At 39.4% G+C, this 15,357-nt stretch overlaps 1 protein-coding gene across 19 annotated transcripts in view; it reads left to right on the forward strand.

Moving 5' to 3' along the window:
• madd (MAP-kinase activating death domain) overlaps positions 1-15,357 on the forward strand; it is a 52,527-nt gene that overhangs the window by 33,806 nt on the left and 3,364 nt on the right. For 7 of the 19 annotated variants that reach the window (XM_044355398.1, XM_044355329.1, XM_044355360.1 and 4 more), the window contains 14 exons: positions 1,883-1,986; positions 2,339-2,422; positions 2,703-2,861; positions 3,433-3,553; positions 4,463-4,525; positions 5,762-5,882; positions 6,061-6,166; positions 6,271-6,381; positions 6,471-6,578; positions 6,704-6,868; positions 6,955-7,027; positions 7,284-7,390; positions 10,618-10,687; positions 14,106-14,152. In XM_044355398.1, coding sequence (XP_044211333.1) covers positions 1,883-1,986; positions 2,339-2,422; positions 2,703-2,861; positions 3,433-3,553; positions 4,463-4,525; positions 5,762-5,882; positions 6,061-6,166; positions 6,271-6,381; positions 6,471-6,578; positions 6,704-6,868; positions 6,955-7,027; positions 7,284-7,390; positions 10,618-10,687; positions 14,106-14,152 — 1,439 coding nt within the window. The remainder of the gene's footprint in view (positions 1-1,882; positions 1,987-2,338; positions 2,423-2,702; positions 2,862-3,432; positions 3,554-4,462; positions 4,526-5,761; positions 5,883-6,060; positions 6,167-6,270; positions 6,382-6,470; positions 6,579-6,703; positions 6,869-6,954; positions 7,028-7,283; positions 7,391-10,617; positions 10,688-14,105; positions 14,153-15,357) is intronic. The other 12 variants (XM_044355351.1, XM_044355402.1, XM_044355393.1 and 9 more) reach the window with 6 other exon arrangements.

Below are 15,357 nucleotides of genomic sequence, written 5' to 3' on the forward strand. Positions count from 1 at the left end.
GTGTTATCAAAACCGATTGAACAGATGGTTCGAGCAACAAAAATTCCACAAAAGTTGTAATAAACCATAGTTTTCCTTTGAAGTAATGGCAGTGGCTCACAAGGTTGGATGCAGAACCTACTGTAGAAACCAACATGTGTGCAAAAGCAATTCTTTCGCTCCACATTTATCCCTTCCACCTACAGTTTAGGCAGTTGTCAAATCAATTTTAAACCCAACAGAGACCCAACATTTTGAGCAAGCACTTGGAGACAGTGGCAAGGAAAAAACCCCATTTAACAGGAAGAAACCTCAAGCAGACCAGACTCTGGGTGGGTGGCCATCTGTCTTGACCAGTTGGGGAAAGGGAGAGAGGGGGAGAGAACAATGCAAGTTCCACATAGAGATGTCTAGTAGTTATAATGATAATAATTATAGCAGTGGGTGATGAGCAGGATTATGGGGGCAGTGGCTGGCTTACAGAAATCCAGATTCAGCAGCCCCAGAAGCAGAAAGCACAGGAGGAGAAAGGAGAGATGAGAAAGCACAAGACTACAGGAGAGAGAACATGCTGAGTTAGTAACATGCATTAGTGGGACATGAATGCGTACAGAGAGAGAGGGAGAGAGGAGCTCAGTGTATCATAGGAAGTCCCCCGGCAGTCTAGGTCTATAGCAGCATAACTAGGGTTTGGCCCAAGGCAAGCCTGAGCCCGCTGTAACTATAAGCTTTATCAAAAAGTAAAGTTTTAATCCTGCTCTTGAACGTAGAAAGGGTGTCTGCCTCCTGGGCCCAAACTGGAAGATGGTTCCACAGAAGAGGAGCCTGAAGGCTCTTCCTCCCAGTCGTTAGACTGTATGTTATTCTCTACAACATTAAATATAAAAGCAGAAATGTTCTCTCGGGTGGATATCTTGCACAAAATCTGTCTGTTATTTGATTCTTGACATCAAAAAAATATGGGAACTTTTATGCTGTAGTCACTGGCTTAAGCTCAAGCAATATGTAATTTTGTTTTCCAGTGTTTTTTTTTTTGTTTTTTTTCCCCCCTGAGACCATGCATCAAGATGAACAGAAATGAATTCCTGCTGCCCTGTCCTGCTCTTTTAACTGTTATTTTTTCCAGTTTCAAGTGGCTTGCTGTATATTTACAGCAAATATTCTACAGTTTCTGGTAAATTTAAGGCTGTATTAAAATTGTCTGCAAATGTTAAATGTAACAAAGAACTGAAAAAAAAAAAAAGCGTAAGGATCAACTTTCCACCGTGAAGGTGATAACGTCAGACAAAAATGACAAAGTACAAATCACACTTGAAACAGAAAATGTCTCCTTTACCGTCCATCAGTTTGTCTGCATGCCTAACTGCCTGTGTCTGTTGGTTGTTTCTCGTGTAACTTGGGCCACATTTGCAGCATTGACTGAGAATTAATGTCACGCTCTTGCAGTTTTGTTTTCATTTGTAATTTTTCCCCTATTGTATCACACTCTGCTTGCCCCTTTGTCACTTCTCTTTCTGGTCTTTAAAAGTTATTTTATAGATTACATAACTTGGTTATGAACCAGTATACATTGTGAAAACATTTAATGAAATATGGTTTCTTACTCCTTCAGATTGTGTATAATAGTCACCCTGTACAGTATTTTTATTTTAGCCAGAAGCAGTTTAAGGCTCTGAAGTCTTGGATACTAAATTAATTCACTGATGGAATTGAAAAAGTGTTATAAGTTTTGCTTCATCGCAGTCATAATGCAGTGTTTAAATAGAGGCTTTGGCACTTTAGATGGACGTAGTGTCAGTGTTGCTGTGCTGTGGTGGCTTCGAGTCAGGCGACTCACAATAAGGTAAGATAATGTTGTTGAAACGTTCATGAAAACGTGCTGAAGATTGTGTGTATCCCTCAGGGTCTGAAGGAGCGAAGCAGCAGCGCCCCCAGGTGACTGATGCAGAGGAGAAGAAATCACAGATTAGTGCCGATAGCGGTCTCAGCGTCACATCTGGATCTCAGGTTTGTTACGTGAAAACATGTTGACGTTGTCTAGTGAATCAAATGAGTGTGAAAGCTTAAGTAAATAAACAAACAAAAACTAATATCACAGTCCAACACACTGAGATGTTGGTTGCACACACAACCTCCAGGCCTGAGACTGATCCTCAGTTTCACCAGTATATACATATACATATATATTAATATGCTAATGTTTCAGCCTTTTGGCCTTCACCAGAGTTTGTTGTGCTTGCAACCTGCACTTCATGGTGTGGGTCTTTGAATGTTAAAAACTATTAATAATGTGAGAGCACCTTTTTTAGAAAAAGTTTCACACTGAATCCCCTTTTTTTTTTGCTCCTTGGCTTTGTAGAAGAGCGACACAGAGTCTGTAACGAGCTCAGAGCCTCCGATCCTGACGAGAAGCACCAGCCAGGACTCAGAGGCTAGCACAGTGGTAGGGCACGGCCAACTCTGAGCTTAAGCACTTTGTTTTTTATTTATTCCACCTACATACTTAACGACACTCACTGCAGCTCCCAGGATGATAGTTTCAGCCCAAACTTTCAACTTTTTTTTTGTAATTGTCTTTTGAATATGTAATTTTAAGAAAGACATATCCAACATTTTTACACAGAGCAATTAACCATGAAGCTGAATTTTTTTTTTTTTAAGTAAACCTTGAAACATTTTCATTTATTCATTTGTTCTCACATCTGGATTTTTCTTTTTTTTAGATAAGCAATAGCTCTGGAGAGACTCTGGGAGCTGACAGTGACCTGAGCAGCACAGCAGGAGACGGCCTTGGTGGGAGAACTGCTCCTCATTTAACTCAGTCCAGAGGGACGCTTTCTGACAGCGAGATTGAAACCAACCCGGCCACCAGTGCAGTGTTTGTAAGTTCAAGACTCACTTTAAGTGAAACTGCACACTGTACAGTTCTTACTTTAGATAATAGTTCATTGTCAGATTGAGGATGTGCAGATTTTAACCAAACTAGGACACCAGTTTGGTGTAGTAAGTACATGTCTTACCTATTGTCCAGGCGGAGGTCATTGAGGTCAACAAAGCACAGGAGATGGTTGAGATTTTAAGATTCCCATGTGCTTTAAAAGAACTGGAAAATAGCAGACTTATTATTCCATTCCCAGTAAACACCTGAAAATGAAGGGAAAAGAACTTCATGTCCTGGAAAATTGCTTTTGTTTTGCCAGGCATAAACTAATACAACTGCCAGCAATTGAAAGTTTGTGATGTGTTAAAGCTTAAATGGTGGTTAACGAGCAAGAGTATTTTAAATAGGCAACAGTTGTTTACATTTAAAAAAAAAAAAAAACAAAAAAAAAAAACTGTGAATGCAGCTCAGGTCTGGAAAACTGTACTGCCTGTCACAATAATCAGGACAGAGCAAAAACAGTGCTCAAAATATATGAAGTCCAACATTTGTGCTTTGTCCTGCTTCCACAGGGAAAGACCCACACACTGAAACCAGGTGCAAAAGATCATTTACCTGCTATGGCGAAGGGACCGCCCCCCCAACCCATGGAGGACATCAGTATGAGGATCTACCTGTGTGAAGGCCTGCTGGGTATGTTCTTCTCTCTGGTTTGGATGCTCCTTATCAGAATCACGTCAAACAGGGAACATGCATGCTGAAAAACATTTCCTATTTTCAAATAACACTTGATTCGTGTTTCAAATATTACAAGATGCTTCCAGTAAGTGTTAATAGATGTTGTGTGATCTGTTTGATTTCTGTTCTTTTTTTTACTCACTACAACTTGTGCAAGATCTTGCTTTCACTGGAAACAGACCTAATGTTTGTGTAAAGTTTTTAGTTTTGAGTGAACAAAACAGAAAACAGAACATGTGATGACACAGAAGTGGTCCAATAATCTTTAAATGTTTATTATAGAACTGTGAAGCAAACATTTGTCAAAAGGTGAAAGGTCTGATGCAACTTTATAAAATGAGATTTCCCAATTCTTGGTGATGAATTAATATTACTGAGTTAAGTAGAGAGATGTGTTCACTGCTGTTTGGAAATGAGTTGGAGAGAACATATGTGAGAGGTTTGATAAAAGTGATTTAAAATATGTAATTATAATATTTGCATGTGAAGAAAACAAAATGAAAACATAACATTTGGTGCTTTAAGAATGATTTTTTTGTAATTTTGTTAAGTCATGACTGCAGCTGCTGCAGATTAATTACTGTTTAACAAAAACGATTGCACAGCCTCATCACCACAAATCAGAGTAACCAAATTAATGCTCAGAAATATATTTAAAAAAAAAAAAATAATAATGGAAGGCTTTAGTATAAATTTACAAGTGTGGTTTGTCTTTGTTTGTCCTTGTTTTTGTTCCCATGGTGCGTTCTCGGCTCGCTCTGCTCTTGTTTTTGCCATTAAATCTACTCACCTCTTGGCCTAACCCCCCTCTTGCTCTCGCTGCTTCTTTTCCCTGCTGTTCCTCCTCCTGGGAAATTCTTCCAGGCCGCGATAAGAGCTCCGTTTGGGATCAACTAGAAGATGCTGCCATGGAAACCTTTTCTCTAAGTAGGGCTAATCTCTTGCCTTTGCCCCCTTTTTTTCCTGAGTGTGATGGTGTATCTGTTGTTCACCGAGGCTAGCTGTGTGTTTTAATCTTTCATGTGGTGCGGGTTTTTCCTGTCTGTCGGTGAGCCGCACATCAAAGTCCTGCGAGTTTGTTGATCATGAGATCGAGGTGGGAAAATAAGAGAAGTCCTGCAGAATTCGATCGCAATTAGTCTCACAGACAGCAGCATCATACGTGTGTGATTCTTTTGCTTTAACTTTTAACATTTACTCAGTCTCTGCTCTCACCTGCCTCTGCACCCGGTTTTCTATCCAACTTTTCCTGTTGACCTAAAAGCTTAACATTTCATGGGTTTGCATATCGGATGAGTGCTTGTCGCCTTCAAGTGCTGTCAGAAATGTAATTATGAGTTGAGCACACTCAAGCCACCAGCTGGTAAATAAGATTAGGAAATGTCAAGATTTCCACTGAGTACAAGAGGGAAACATGAAGCCGCATCTGCTACAGAAATATTTCATTCCTCCTTTGTCTCCTCAAAATAACATTTTGTTCCTGTAATCCTTATAGTCGCTATGCTTTCGTTTTCTCAGTATAGTTAAAATGTCATGATTTATATTCCCTCATTGAAAGTATCAGCCAGCAAAATAAAAAACGTCTGAAGTCATGTAAAAGTGTCAATGAAGGTCACAAAAAGCAGCACTTGAAGGCAGCATCAGATACTAAAAAATTACAATGTTGGTCATTAGAAAAAGCTAAAAATAAATGTTTTATTAAACCTATTAGTCGCTGAGCCTCCACACAAACCTTCCTGCTAAAATAAAGCCTGAAACAATGTTACACAAGACAACAGCTGGCCACTTTAAATATATACACAGTTAAGCTTCAGTAGCCGTTATTATGTGTCTTGCAGTCGGTCTAATCGACACTTACTGTTGCTCTTATGCATGACTAAGAGCTATACTCTGCTTGTTCAGGATTGTTTTAAAAAAACTAGCTGTAGAAAAGCTGAAATGATAAATATTGTGATGGATGAACTCAAACAATGAAGTAAAATTCTAGTTTTTTATCATATTTGACAGAAGTTACTGTGTAATGTAACTGAAGATAAATTAGTCTTTATGTAATAGATGTTGTGACTGCATACGTTGTGGTTTGAATGACTCAGTTGTGTCGTTGGTGTCAGAGCTGATCTTTGTACATCTTGAGCTACATGTGTGATGTTTTGACGTGTTCAGGTAAGGAGCGCTCCACACTGTGGGACCAGGTGCAGTTCTGGGAGGATGCCTACTTAGATGCCGTCATGTTGGAGCGTGAGGGGATGGGGATGGACCAGGGACCTCAGGAGATGATCGAAAGGTTCAACATAGCTGACGTTTAATGTGTTTTACTGTCTGATTTTTAAGATACAGTTTAAAAGTTCAGGTTTCCTTCTGCAGACTCGAATGATTCTTATCTTTATATAACTTTATCTTTTTCATAGTCGTCTAGAAAACTTTTGTAATCCTACTTTATATTAATACTTGTTTTGTCACAGATACCTGTCACTGGGAGACCATGACCGCAAGCGTCTGGAGGATGATGAGGACAGACTTCTGGCTACCCTGCTGTACAATATGATAGCATACATGCTAATGATGAAAGTACGTAGTGCAAAACAGTCCAATCACTGACTTTATGCTGTGTTTGACATTTTTACCAGCACCAACCACCATTTTTCACCATTTCTCTCTTCTTTTCTTTTAAGGTGAGTAAAAATGACATCCGGAAGAAAGTGAGGCGTTTGATGGGGAAGTCCCACATCGGCCTCACATACAGCCAAGAGATCAATGAGTTGCTGGACAAACTGGCCCAAATGGTGAATATTTATCCTTTTTTTTTTATTATTATTCAGCTGGTTCAGCTGTTCTGCATCTCCTGTAATTAATTGTACTGTATTTTTTTTAGAACGGCCGCGAGCTGTCCATCAGGCCCAGCGGAAGCCGTCACATCAAGAAGCAAACGTTTGTCGTTCACGCCGGCACCGACACCACAGGAGACATCTTTTTCATGGAGGTAAGCAAACTCTTGACTATTTGTTCTTTAATATTACAAATAAACCTTGTGGAAATCAGCTGGAACCTCACCGTGTTGTCGCTTACGTTGAGGAGTATTTCACACTTTACCCGCCGACATCTCAGGTGTGCGACGACTGCATAGTCCTGCGCAGCAACATCGGCACGGTCTACGAGCGCTGGTGGTACGAGAAGCTCATCAACATGACTTACTGCCCCAAGACCAAGGTGCTGTGCCTCTGGAGACGCAACGGCCAAGAGACACAGCTCAACAAGTTTTATACCAAAAAGGTCAGAAGCTCTATCTTGTCTCAGTCGTACTCTGTTTTGGAGAACGTCGATCATTCATAGAAATATTTTCCTCTTTTGCTTTCTAGTGTCGTGAACTCTACTACTGTGTTAAAGACAGTATGGAAAGAGCTGCAGCAAGACAGCAAAGCATTAAACCAGGTACACCAGTCTCATTTTTCTCTCCCAGTATGATTACAGCTCATTTTGTTGGCCAATCAGATACCAGCATTTTCTTTTTCCGTTTAAAATCTGTAAACTTCATTATATGGAACTGTTCTAAAGCTGTAACTATACATCAATTCTGCCCTCTTTAGTATTTCTACAGCAGCATGAAATGTTATTTTTGTTCATTTCTATCTTATTCTGTAGAGATTGATGTTCATAGCTCTAAACTCAGGTTTTGTGGTTTCCTCAGGTCCTGAGCTGGGCGGAGAGTTCCCCGTCCAGGACATGAAAACTGGTGAAGGGGGACTGCTGCAGGTCACGCTGGAAGGAATCAACCTGAAATTCATGCACAGCCAGGTAAGAGGCCAGTACCACCGCAGAGAAGCTGCTTCTCATCTCACACAAAGGGCATGAAAACAAACAAAAAAAAAAATCACTCATCACGGTTCATCCCCTTCTGTCCACCTCTCTGCTCGTCTCTCCTCTTCGCCTCTGTATCATTTCCTTTCATCTTGTGACCGTCTTCCTCTATTGTCATTAAAAAAAAATAAAATAAATCAAAATCTTAGAGATGATTGATAACAACATGTTTGATTGGCATTTTCTCATATCGTACCTGATGTTTTCCCCTTAGAGGAAGAATTCCTGTTTGTGCTTTTGCTTTTTTGGATTTGCTTTTTTTCAGTTTCCGTTTGTGTTTGTTTGTGCGTGTGTGTGTGTGTCTGCATGCCTTTTCAAAAAAAAAATTTAAAAAATGAACACATCCTTCCACACGCGTTTCTTTTGACATTTGTGGTGCTCAAACCTCATATTCATTTACTGTGTGGGAGGACATGAAGTGTTGATGTGTGTGTGTGTGTGTTGTGCATCAGTGGTAAGACGGATGACCTTGAGCAACGACTTTTCATTAATAATTGGCTATTTAGTAGCAACTTTCACATTTAAGTTTGGACCCTTGAACATCGTCACGTTGTTGTCTTCACATCTGTGCAGTTAATTATAGTCAGCGTTCGTTTATTTCCTGAGTTTTGTTAGAAGCTGTGATTGAACGATATGCTGTAGTTGAACAGTGTTAGAGGTGACTGTGCTGATGCTGATGGTCCCATAGAATTAACAGACACTTTATACATTTATCTTTAATAATGACACAACAAGAAAGTTTGGTTGAATGTGTTACCAAAGAGCAACATCCTTCATCAGACATCCTACAGAGTAAAACTGTTTTCTCAACAACAAAAGTAAATTAAAGGGTCGATTCACCCAAATTCCAAAAAATCTGTTACTTTTGATTTTATTTGTCCAGTTTTAAGATATCCATCTCTGAGAGATTAAATGTCATTTGAGGTGTTCACACAATTTCATTTTAAGTATTCAGCAGCATCATGTATTTCCAAATCTAATGTCTTAGTTACTAATAATAATAATGATGATTACTGATTATTACTAATAATTTACAGCCTTAACTTCCTACAGAGGAAATAGTTGTGATGTCCAACTTAAATTAAAAGTGCCCTGCAGTTCTCTTGTAAACAAAAGTCATATTTTCATTGAGTAACACTCACTGAAGATATACGTGTGTTTCTTTGAGGTCTAACAAACGTTTCCTTCGTCATAAAAACTGACAGCAGCTGCGACAAAATGTCAATATCGGTCAGTATAGATGCTCCTTTTTCTTCAACATCACAGCTAACAAAAAGCCGTCTGTCATTGACTTGTAAACTGCAGTAACCAGAACAATTATCTCCTGAGCCCAGCCGGAACAACTGTCAATCAAACAGGTCCACTCAAAGGACCGGAGAGTAAAGGAGCACTTCCGAGATACGGTATCTCCGAAGACCTTTCTTTCTTCCTTTCAGTAATAAAAAAATGATAAATATCTTTGACATGATTTCTGACTGCGACAGGAGATGACTGATTGTGATTTCAATTGACCTTTTTAGATGTAATTTTCCACTGCTGTGAGCACCACAAATTAAAGTCTATTCACCCCCACTGCTGCAGAAATCTCAGACGTTGATATCTTAAAACTTGGGCTGATAAAACCAAAACCAACTTAACCAGGTGCAGTGTATTTTTTTGTAATTTAGATGAACCGGCTGTTAAACTTGGATGTTGCTACAGGGAGTCACTGTTATGATTATCGCCTGCTTTTTCTTCGCCGCTTCTGCTTTTGCTACTTCAGGCTATTTTTTGGCTCGAGTTGAACGTTTGCGCTTTATATTGCAAGGGGTAGAGCGCTTTTTAAAAGTCTGAACTCAATTAAACATCAGCTATAAGAGTGTCTCAGCGTAGAGCACCATGTTTCTAGAAGAAACGATTACCATTATCGACTTCGTAACGGTCGTTAGATTGTGAGTATTCTCCAGATCGGCGTCTTCACGGATAGTTTTACACTTTTTTGACTGATTTCACAAACTCCTCAGCAGCAGCAGCAGCAGCTTTATTCAGCATCCGTATGATATTTTATTAAAAGGTTAAATGGTAAAGTGAGTGAGCGCCGGGTGGGCAGCTCTGCAGTGATTCGGTGTCGGGGGGGTGGTGGGGTGACGTCTTAACATCGTAGCGGGAATTAACCGTCCTTCAGCGACTGCCCTCATTTATGTGTTCTGCTGTGTGAGCAAGTGGTGTTGGTGCCAGCCCTTGTTGCTGGAGGAGGAGGCATGGAGGGCTCTGGGGGGACTGAGATGTTTAAAGTCCAGGAAAACAAAGGTGAATCCAGCTCTCAACACCCTAGTCAAACCTCTAGTCCTCTTTTTTTGTTTTGTTTTGTTTTTTGTTTTTTTTTTAAAAATCCTATTTCCTAGTTTTTGGGGGCTGATTCTCTTGTGACGGGTTTTCATATTGGCTCTGGTAACTTCTTAGCTAGATTCTTGATTTGAATCCGTACGAGGCTCCTGTGGATAGTGCCCTCTCGGAGTGTCGTCGAGTGTTTGTGCTCTTCTGTCCGATAATAATCCAAACCATTTCTCTCCCATGCTCTCTCCCCCTGCAAGGAGCGGAAGGTACACAACCTCTGCTGTGTTTGCTTATTAGCAGTTACATCTTATTGGGTTCCTTTTTTATTTTTTTTTGCTTTCTCTATCTTTTCTTTTTACTGTCGTAGCTGTATGGCAAATCTAATTTTGTGTCCTTGTCTACATTTTTATATGGAAATTCCATGTATGCATCATATGGGCCATATTACATCTCTTAGCATAAAAAAAAGAAATGTGTTATTCTCCTACTTTTGCTGTTTTTACAAATATAAATACACATTTTTTTCCAGTTCTAACACACTTCATTGATGAAACATCTTGAATTAGTTTTCAGCTTTGAGCAGACTTAATGCATTTCTCCTCATTTGACCGTCGCCCATGTATGCGTTTGATCATGGAAACTTCTCATAGTGTGCTTTTCTTTTTTCTTTTTTTGGTTTAGCTGTTAAAAGCTTGCATTCCATGTGTAGTTGTTTTATTTTACCTTTCATACTGAATAAAACAAGTTTAACATGGTTATTATTTAAATATGAAGTGTTTAATTTCATCCAGTGTTGTTGAGTTAATAATGTTCTGTCTTGTTTTGTTTGTTTTTTTGTTTGTTTTTAGGTTTTCATAGAGCTGAGTCACATTAAAAAGTGCAATACAGTGAAGGGAGTCTTTGTCCTGGAGGAATTTGGTAATTACACCATCTATTGATTCTAGGCCTGTACTCGGCACGGCAGTAACTCAGCTTCATGGCAAACGTATTGACCGGAGCTAATAAGGGTTCACTAAATTGTGTACTCGCTCCCCTCGAGGAACGCTGAGACACTCGTGTCTGGAGGTGTTGATGAATTCCTCAGAGGACGTGGTGTTGAAGTTTATAGCTAGGAACATTTCATTATGTTGATAAAGAGAAACAGAACTTATGAGAATAACAATTCAGTCATTTCAGTGTGAAACAGAAGAGCGAGGGCAGAAAGGCTAATCACATTTTTCCCAAAACAAACAAGCTCAAGGAGAAACTGTCTTAGTCAAATATTCCACTAAAGGAAGCTGTCAGTTCTTATGATAGATACATATCTTAATGTATGATGAATAAAAGTAATTTACAGTATCTATAAAATGTCACTTTAGAGAACACAAAATAGAGATCCTTATGTGTCATAACAGAAAGATCATAATCACAAGATTCTGACTCGTAAAAAAGCGCTCGTCAACATCCAAGACGTATATAGGAGCTCTGATACGTCCAACTCGACACTCTGTGATATGGAAGTGCCTGAAAATCATGCAAATAAGGAGGCTTCACATCGTTTAAGGAGATTAATCCACATTTTCTGGATGTGATGTCAACGCACGGCGTTTTTAACCCTCATTCCACCGGCTCTGTAATCACACAGCTGTTCTATGCTGCCCTGTGACGTGAATGCGCGCAAGTTGAAAACCTGCTAATGTTTCCCCATTTCTACCATCCATCCCGTAACACATGAACGCCTCTGATGTTAGCAAATGTCTCGACAGCTGAGCCAGAAGAATAAACATTCAAGGAGAAGATTGCTGGTGTTTCATATTGTCAATAAATCTCATGAAAAGACCAAAACTAACAAAGTATCTTATTCCTCCATTGTTGTCCAAAAACCATTAAAAACACATTAATGAGACACACGTTGCACTCGGTTGACACGTTACTTCATTACATTAAAGACAGACGCTCTAGTTTATTGTGAGTCAGTTCCACATCTGTACACTCCTGCTGCTTTAGTCACAACTAATCCCCAACAAATGCTCTGTTTACTGAGTAACATCTGCTTAAAACTACAGATCCCAGCTGCCTTTTTTCAAAAAAAAAATATTTGCGCCCCATTTTTTTTTTCAAGATTTACATCTTCAGTAGGAACCAGTGTGTTTGGGGCTGAGTGCTGACTACCATATTGTTTATTTTTGGACTTTTTTGACCAATAAAAATCCAGAATAACACTGCTCTTATGTTGTAAGAGCACTGGATGATAAATCCTTTAGTTTAAAACAGCTACACCTCTAACTAAAATAATAAATGAATAATGGGCCAGCAGTGATTTTTTATTTTTACATTTTGAAATATTTTACATTAACTTACATGCAAAAAAAAAAAGTCCTTTATTGAGGTTTAAGTAAAGAACATTGAGCAGTTTCAGCTCTCTGTTAATAAGATTTTAGAAGAGAATTAATGACCTGCCCTTCATTGGTTTGGTGAAATTTACAGCAACAGAGGAAAAAAAAAAAACTCTTCCACTAAAGTTTTATTTTACCATATACATCTGCCAAGTGCTATTACAATTACAAAGACCATAAAAAATACTTTTAGTCTTAAAGTCACATCATAAAATCAAAGTCACATGTTTCACAAAAGGCAATACAACAGTGAATTTTAAAAAAGGCCACAATTGACAGCAGCAGTATCTAGAACCCAAAATTTAATTTTATTTAAAGGTAAAAGAGATAGAAATTCATTATATGGCTTCATTCCTTAAAAAGTGAGACTTGATTCTTGGTATTTTGTGAGATATACAGATTCAGATGATACAGATGATGAAAAGAGAGCGACGAGGGTTAGTTTTGTAGTTCAGGAGGAAGGTCAGTGAACACTTGACATCTGTAGAAAGCCGTCAGCGCAGTGTCGGATCGGTAGAGGTTGAAGTTGAGCGCCAGGCTGGGTTACTGTCGTGTCTCTGTGCTGCTTTTGTAATGTTGCCCTCATCTTTGCCACTATGAAAACCTTCATTCTCCAGCAGGTAAAGTGTTGTCACCTTTCTCCTTTCTTATTCAAACTAATTCTGTGCAGAATATTTCCTCAGTCCATCCTTCCACTGAATTTTTTTTTTTTCTTTTTTCCTTTTTCTGTATCACGAGTTTTCCTCTGCTTCCGTCATCACTTGCTTTTCATTTCGGAGATCATCACCCCCCAGACTCCATCTCCCATGTTGTCATCGTTCTCTGACAGTCTGCCTCAGTATCTCAGCAAGTGGAGATCTCAGAGGGACTGTTTTTTCTTTTGTTTTGTTTTGTTTTTCTCTGAGGTGATGGGCAGAGAGATTTAACATTTCCGAGCCCTTCATCTGTCCAGATCTCAGCCTCCTCACCTCTGCTATGGGTTCACAGTTACTAATGAAAAGTCCGTCTGTCCTGTAGACAGCGACATGGTCCTGGGCCAAACGATTTTGGCCTCCTGTAGCTGCTTTTCTGTGATGTCTTTAAACTGTCAGTTCAGTGGGATGGAGGGGGGTCGGGGAGGGGAGGGGAGGGGGAGTCGTCCTTTTTTTTATTCTTGTGTTTCTTGTTTTTTATATTTGAAACTTTACAACCTGTGTAGTCTCTTGTAAAAAAAAAAAAAAGACATTTGTGTTTTTATTTGTCCATTTTTGGGGCCATGAACGTCCTCACCAACAGTCAGCTGTTTCTCACATTTAATACTTTCTTTTTTACCATATAAAGAGTTCAGAGCTGCAACGATTAGAAGGTTACAGAAAAATAACCAGTACTATTTTGATAATCTATGAATCATTTTAGTCAATTTCTTTTAAGCAAATATGCAAAAAAAACATGCTGTGTTCAGCATATCAAATGTGAAGATTTAATGCAGGTTTTTGTCGACGTGATGGTGAACTGAATATCTTTGAGATTTGGACTGTTAATCGGACAACACAAGAAAATTAAAGACTTGGACAAACTGATATTTTTCACTATTTTCTGACGTTTTATAGACAAGATGATTAATGGAAAATAATCGGTATATTAATCGATAATGAAATTACTTGCAGCTCCAAAAGAGTTAAATCTCTCAAGTAGCTGTTTTGTTATTATTAATATTAATATTATTCATTCGTATTAAAGAAAAACAAGATTTCACAACTGAATTTGGTCCAAACAAGACAGACAACCACTGTCACCGTCTGTCTTCTGTGAAGTTGACAGTTTTCCTGACTGGTGTTGTTGACTCTTCTTGGCCCACATCTCATTTTACACCTCCTTCAGATTTCACCCCCCCCCCCCCTAACCCCAAAGCTCTCAAACATAAACTGAATGAAGTTCCTGCTGCCTTTGAATTCTTTGTTTTGTCTCTTGCATCGGCATAGTTCCTGAAACTAAAGAAGTGGTGATCCACAAGTACAAGACCCCCATGGTGAGTCCTCACTTTTCTTCTTCACACCAGTCACCAGGTGTGCACAGCTGAAACGTGCCTCACAATATTTGACATTTGTGTCTGTAAACATGGCAGATGCAACTGTAGAGGTTCCTATTTTTTATTAAATGAAGGCTAATGCTATAATCTCAAAGGAAGCACTTAATTTAAACTGTGCCGGCTTCGTCTCTGTGTTCCAGCGACACTATCTGACTCCCGCTGCTCATTAAAGGATTACAGCTCCGTCGGGAAGTTTGGCCCTTTGGTCACCTTTACCCAGCATGTAATGAGAGGACGGCATCAAAATGATCTGCCTTTAGTGAGTTCGTCCGTGTTGAGACTGAAAAGAACTGTGTAAAAAGAAAAAAAGGGCTTTAATTAAAAACGATCCAGGAAGTCCAGTTTAATAAAAGTTTGAAGAGACAAAACCCTGCACAGCTCTTCATAAAACTAAAACCGAGACAGTATTTTACAAATCTGGAACCTTGATAACAGCGACAATCGTTTAATTCTCTGACATGATGTGATGAAACCACAACGATTGAGACGTCACTGACGCTGTCACAGTAATCAAGCTAATAAGCGTTTCCGCCACAGTCGTAAACAAACACGGCATCTGCGGAGGACTTTGTACCGCTGCGCTTATTGTACACAAGAGGAGGGGAAAAAAAAGAAATCACAAGATGTGATGCGCAACACTGAGAATTCCTCTCTGAAGAGGTGACAAAGTTCAGCCGGAGCCTCGTCGCAGCGCTCGGCGTGATTGTTTTGAGCAGAAGTGAATCCAGACAAAGAAGGGGTCAACTTGTTGTTTCATGCTGTAGCGACACTCAAATCACACTTGGGTTGCGTTAAATTTCAGGCGACACGCTCCAGAACGCAACGATGTGTGAAATCGACCTCGTGTAGCTCGAAGCGCGTACAAACTCGTAAACTCTGAGCATGTTTGAGGCCAAAGTGGAGTTGAGGTGACCACAGGGGCAACTTTCCATTTGATCAGATTCTCAACAACCAGCAACTTTCTGACATTGCTTAAAAAACGTCGTCACTCTAAAGAAAAACACAAAGTAACTCAGTGAGTTTTGGGTCAAACTGTCCGCTTTCCTTTTTGAAGACTGACATCTTTTGTAGGTTTGTTCACACAGTTGTAACCTTTTCACCGGGGCCTCGATCTCCTTCCTCATGCTTGTTTTCCTCCTCTGCAG

The sequence above is a fragment of the Thunnus albacares genome, chromosome 1 (assembly GCF_914725855.1).
Source record: "Thunnus albacares chromosome 1, fThuAlb1.1, whole genome shotgun sequence".
In the NCBI taxonomy this organism is placed as follows: Eukaryota; Metazoa; Chordata; class Actinopteri; order Scombriformes; family Scombridae; genus Thunnus; species Thunnus albacares.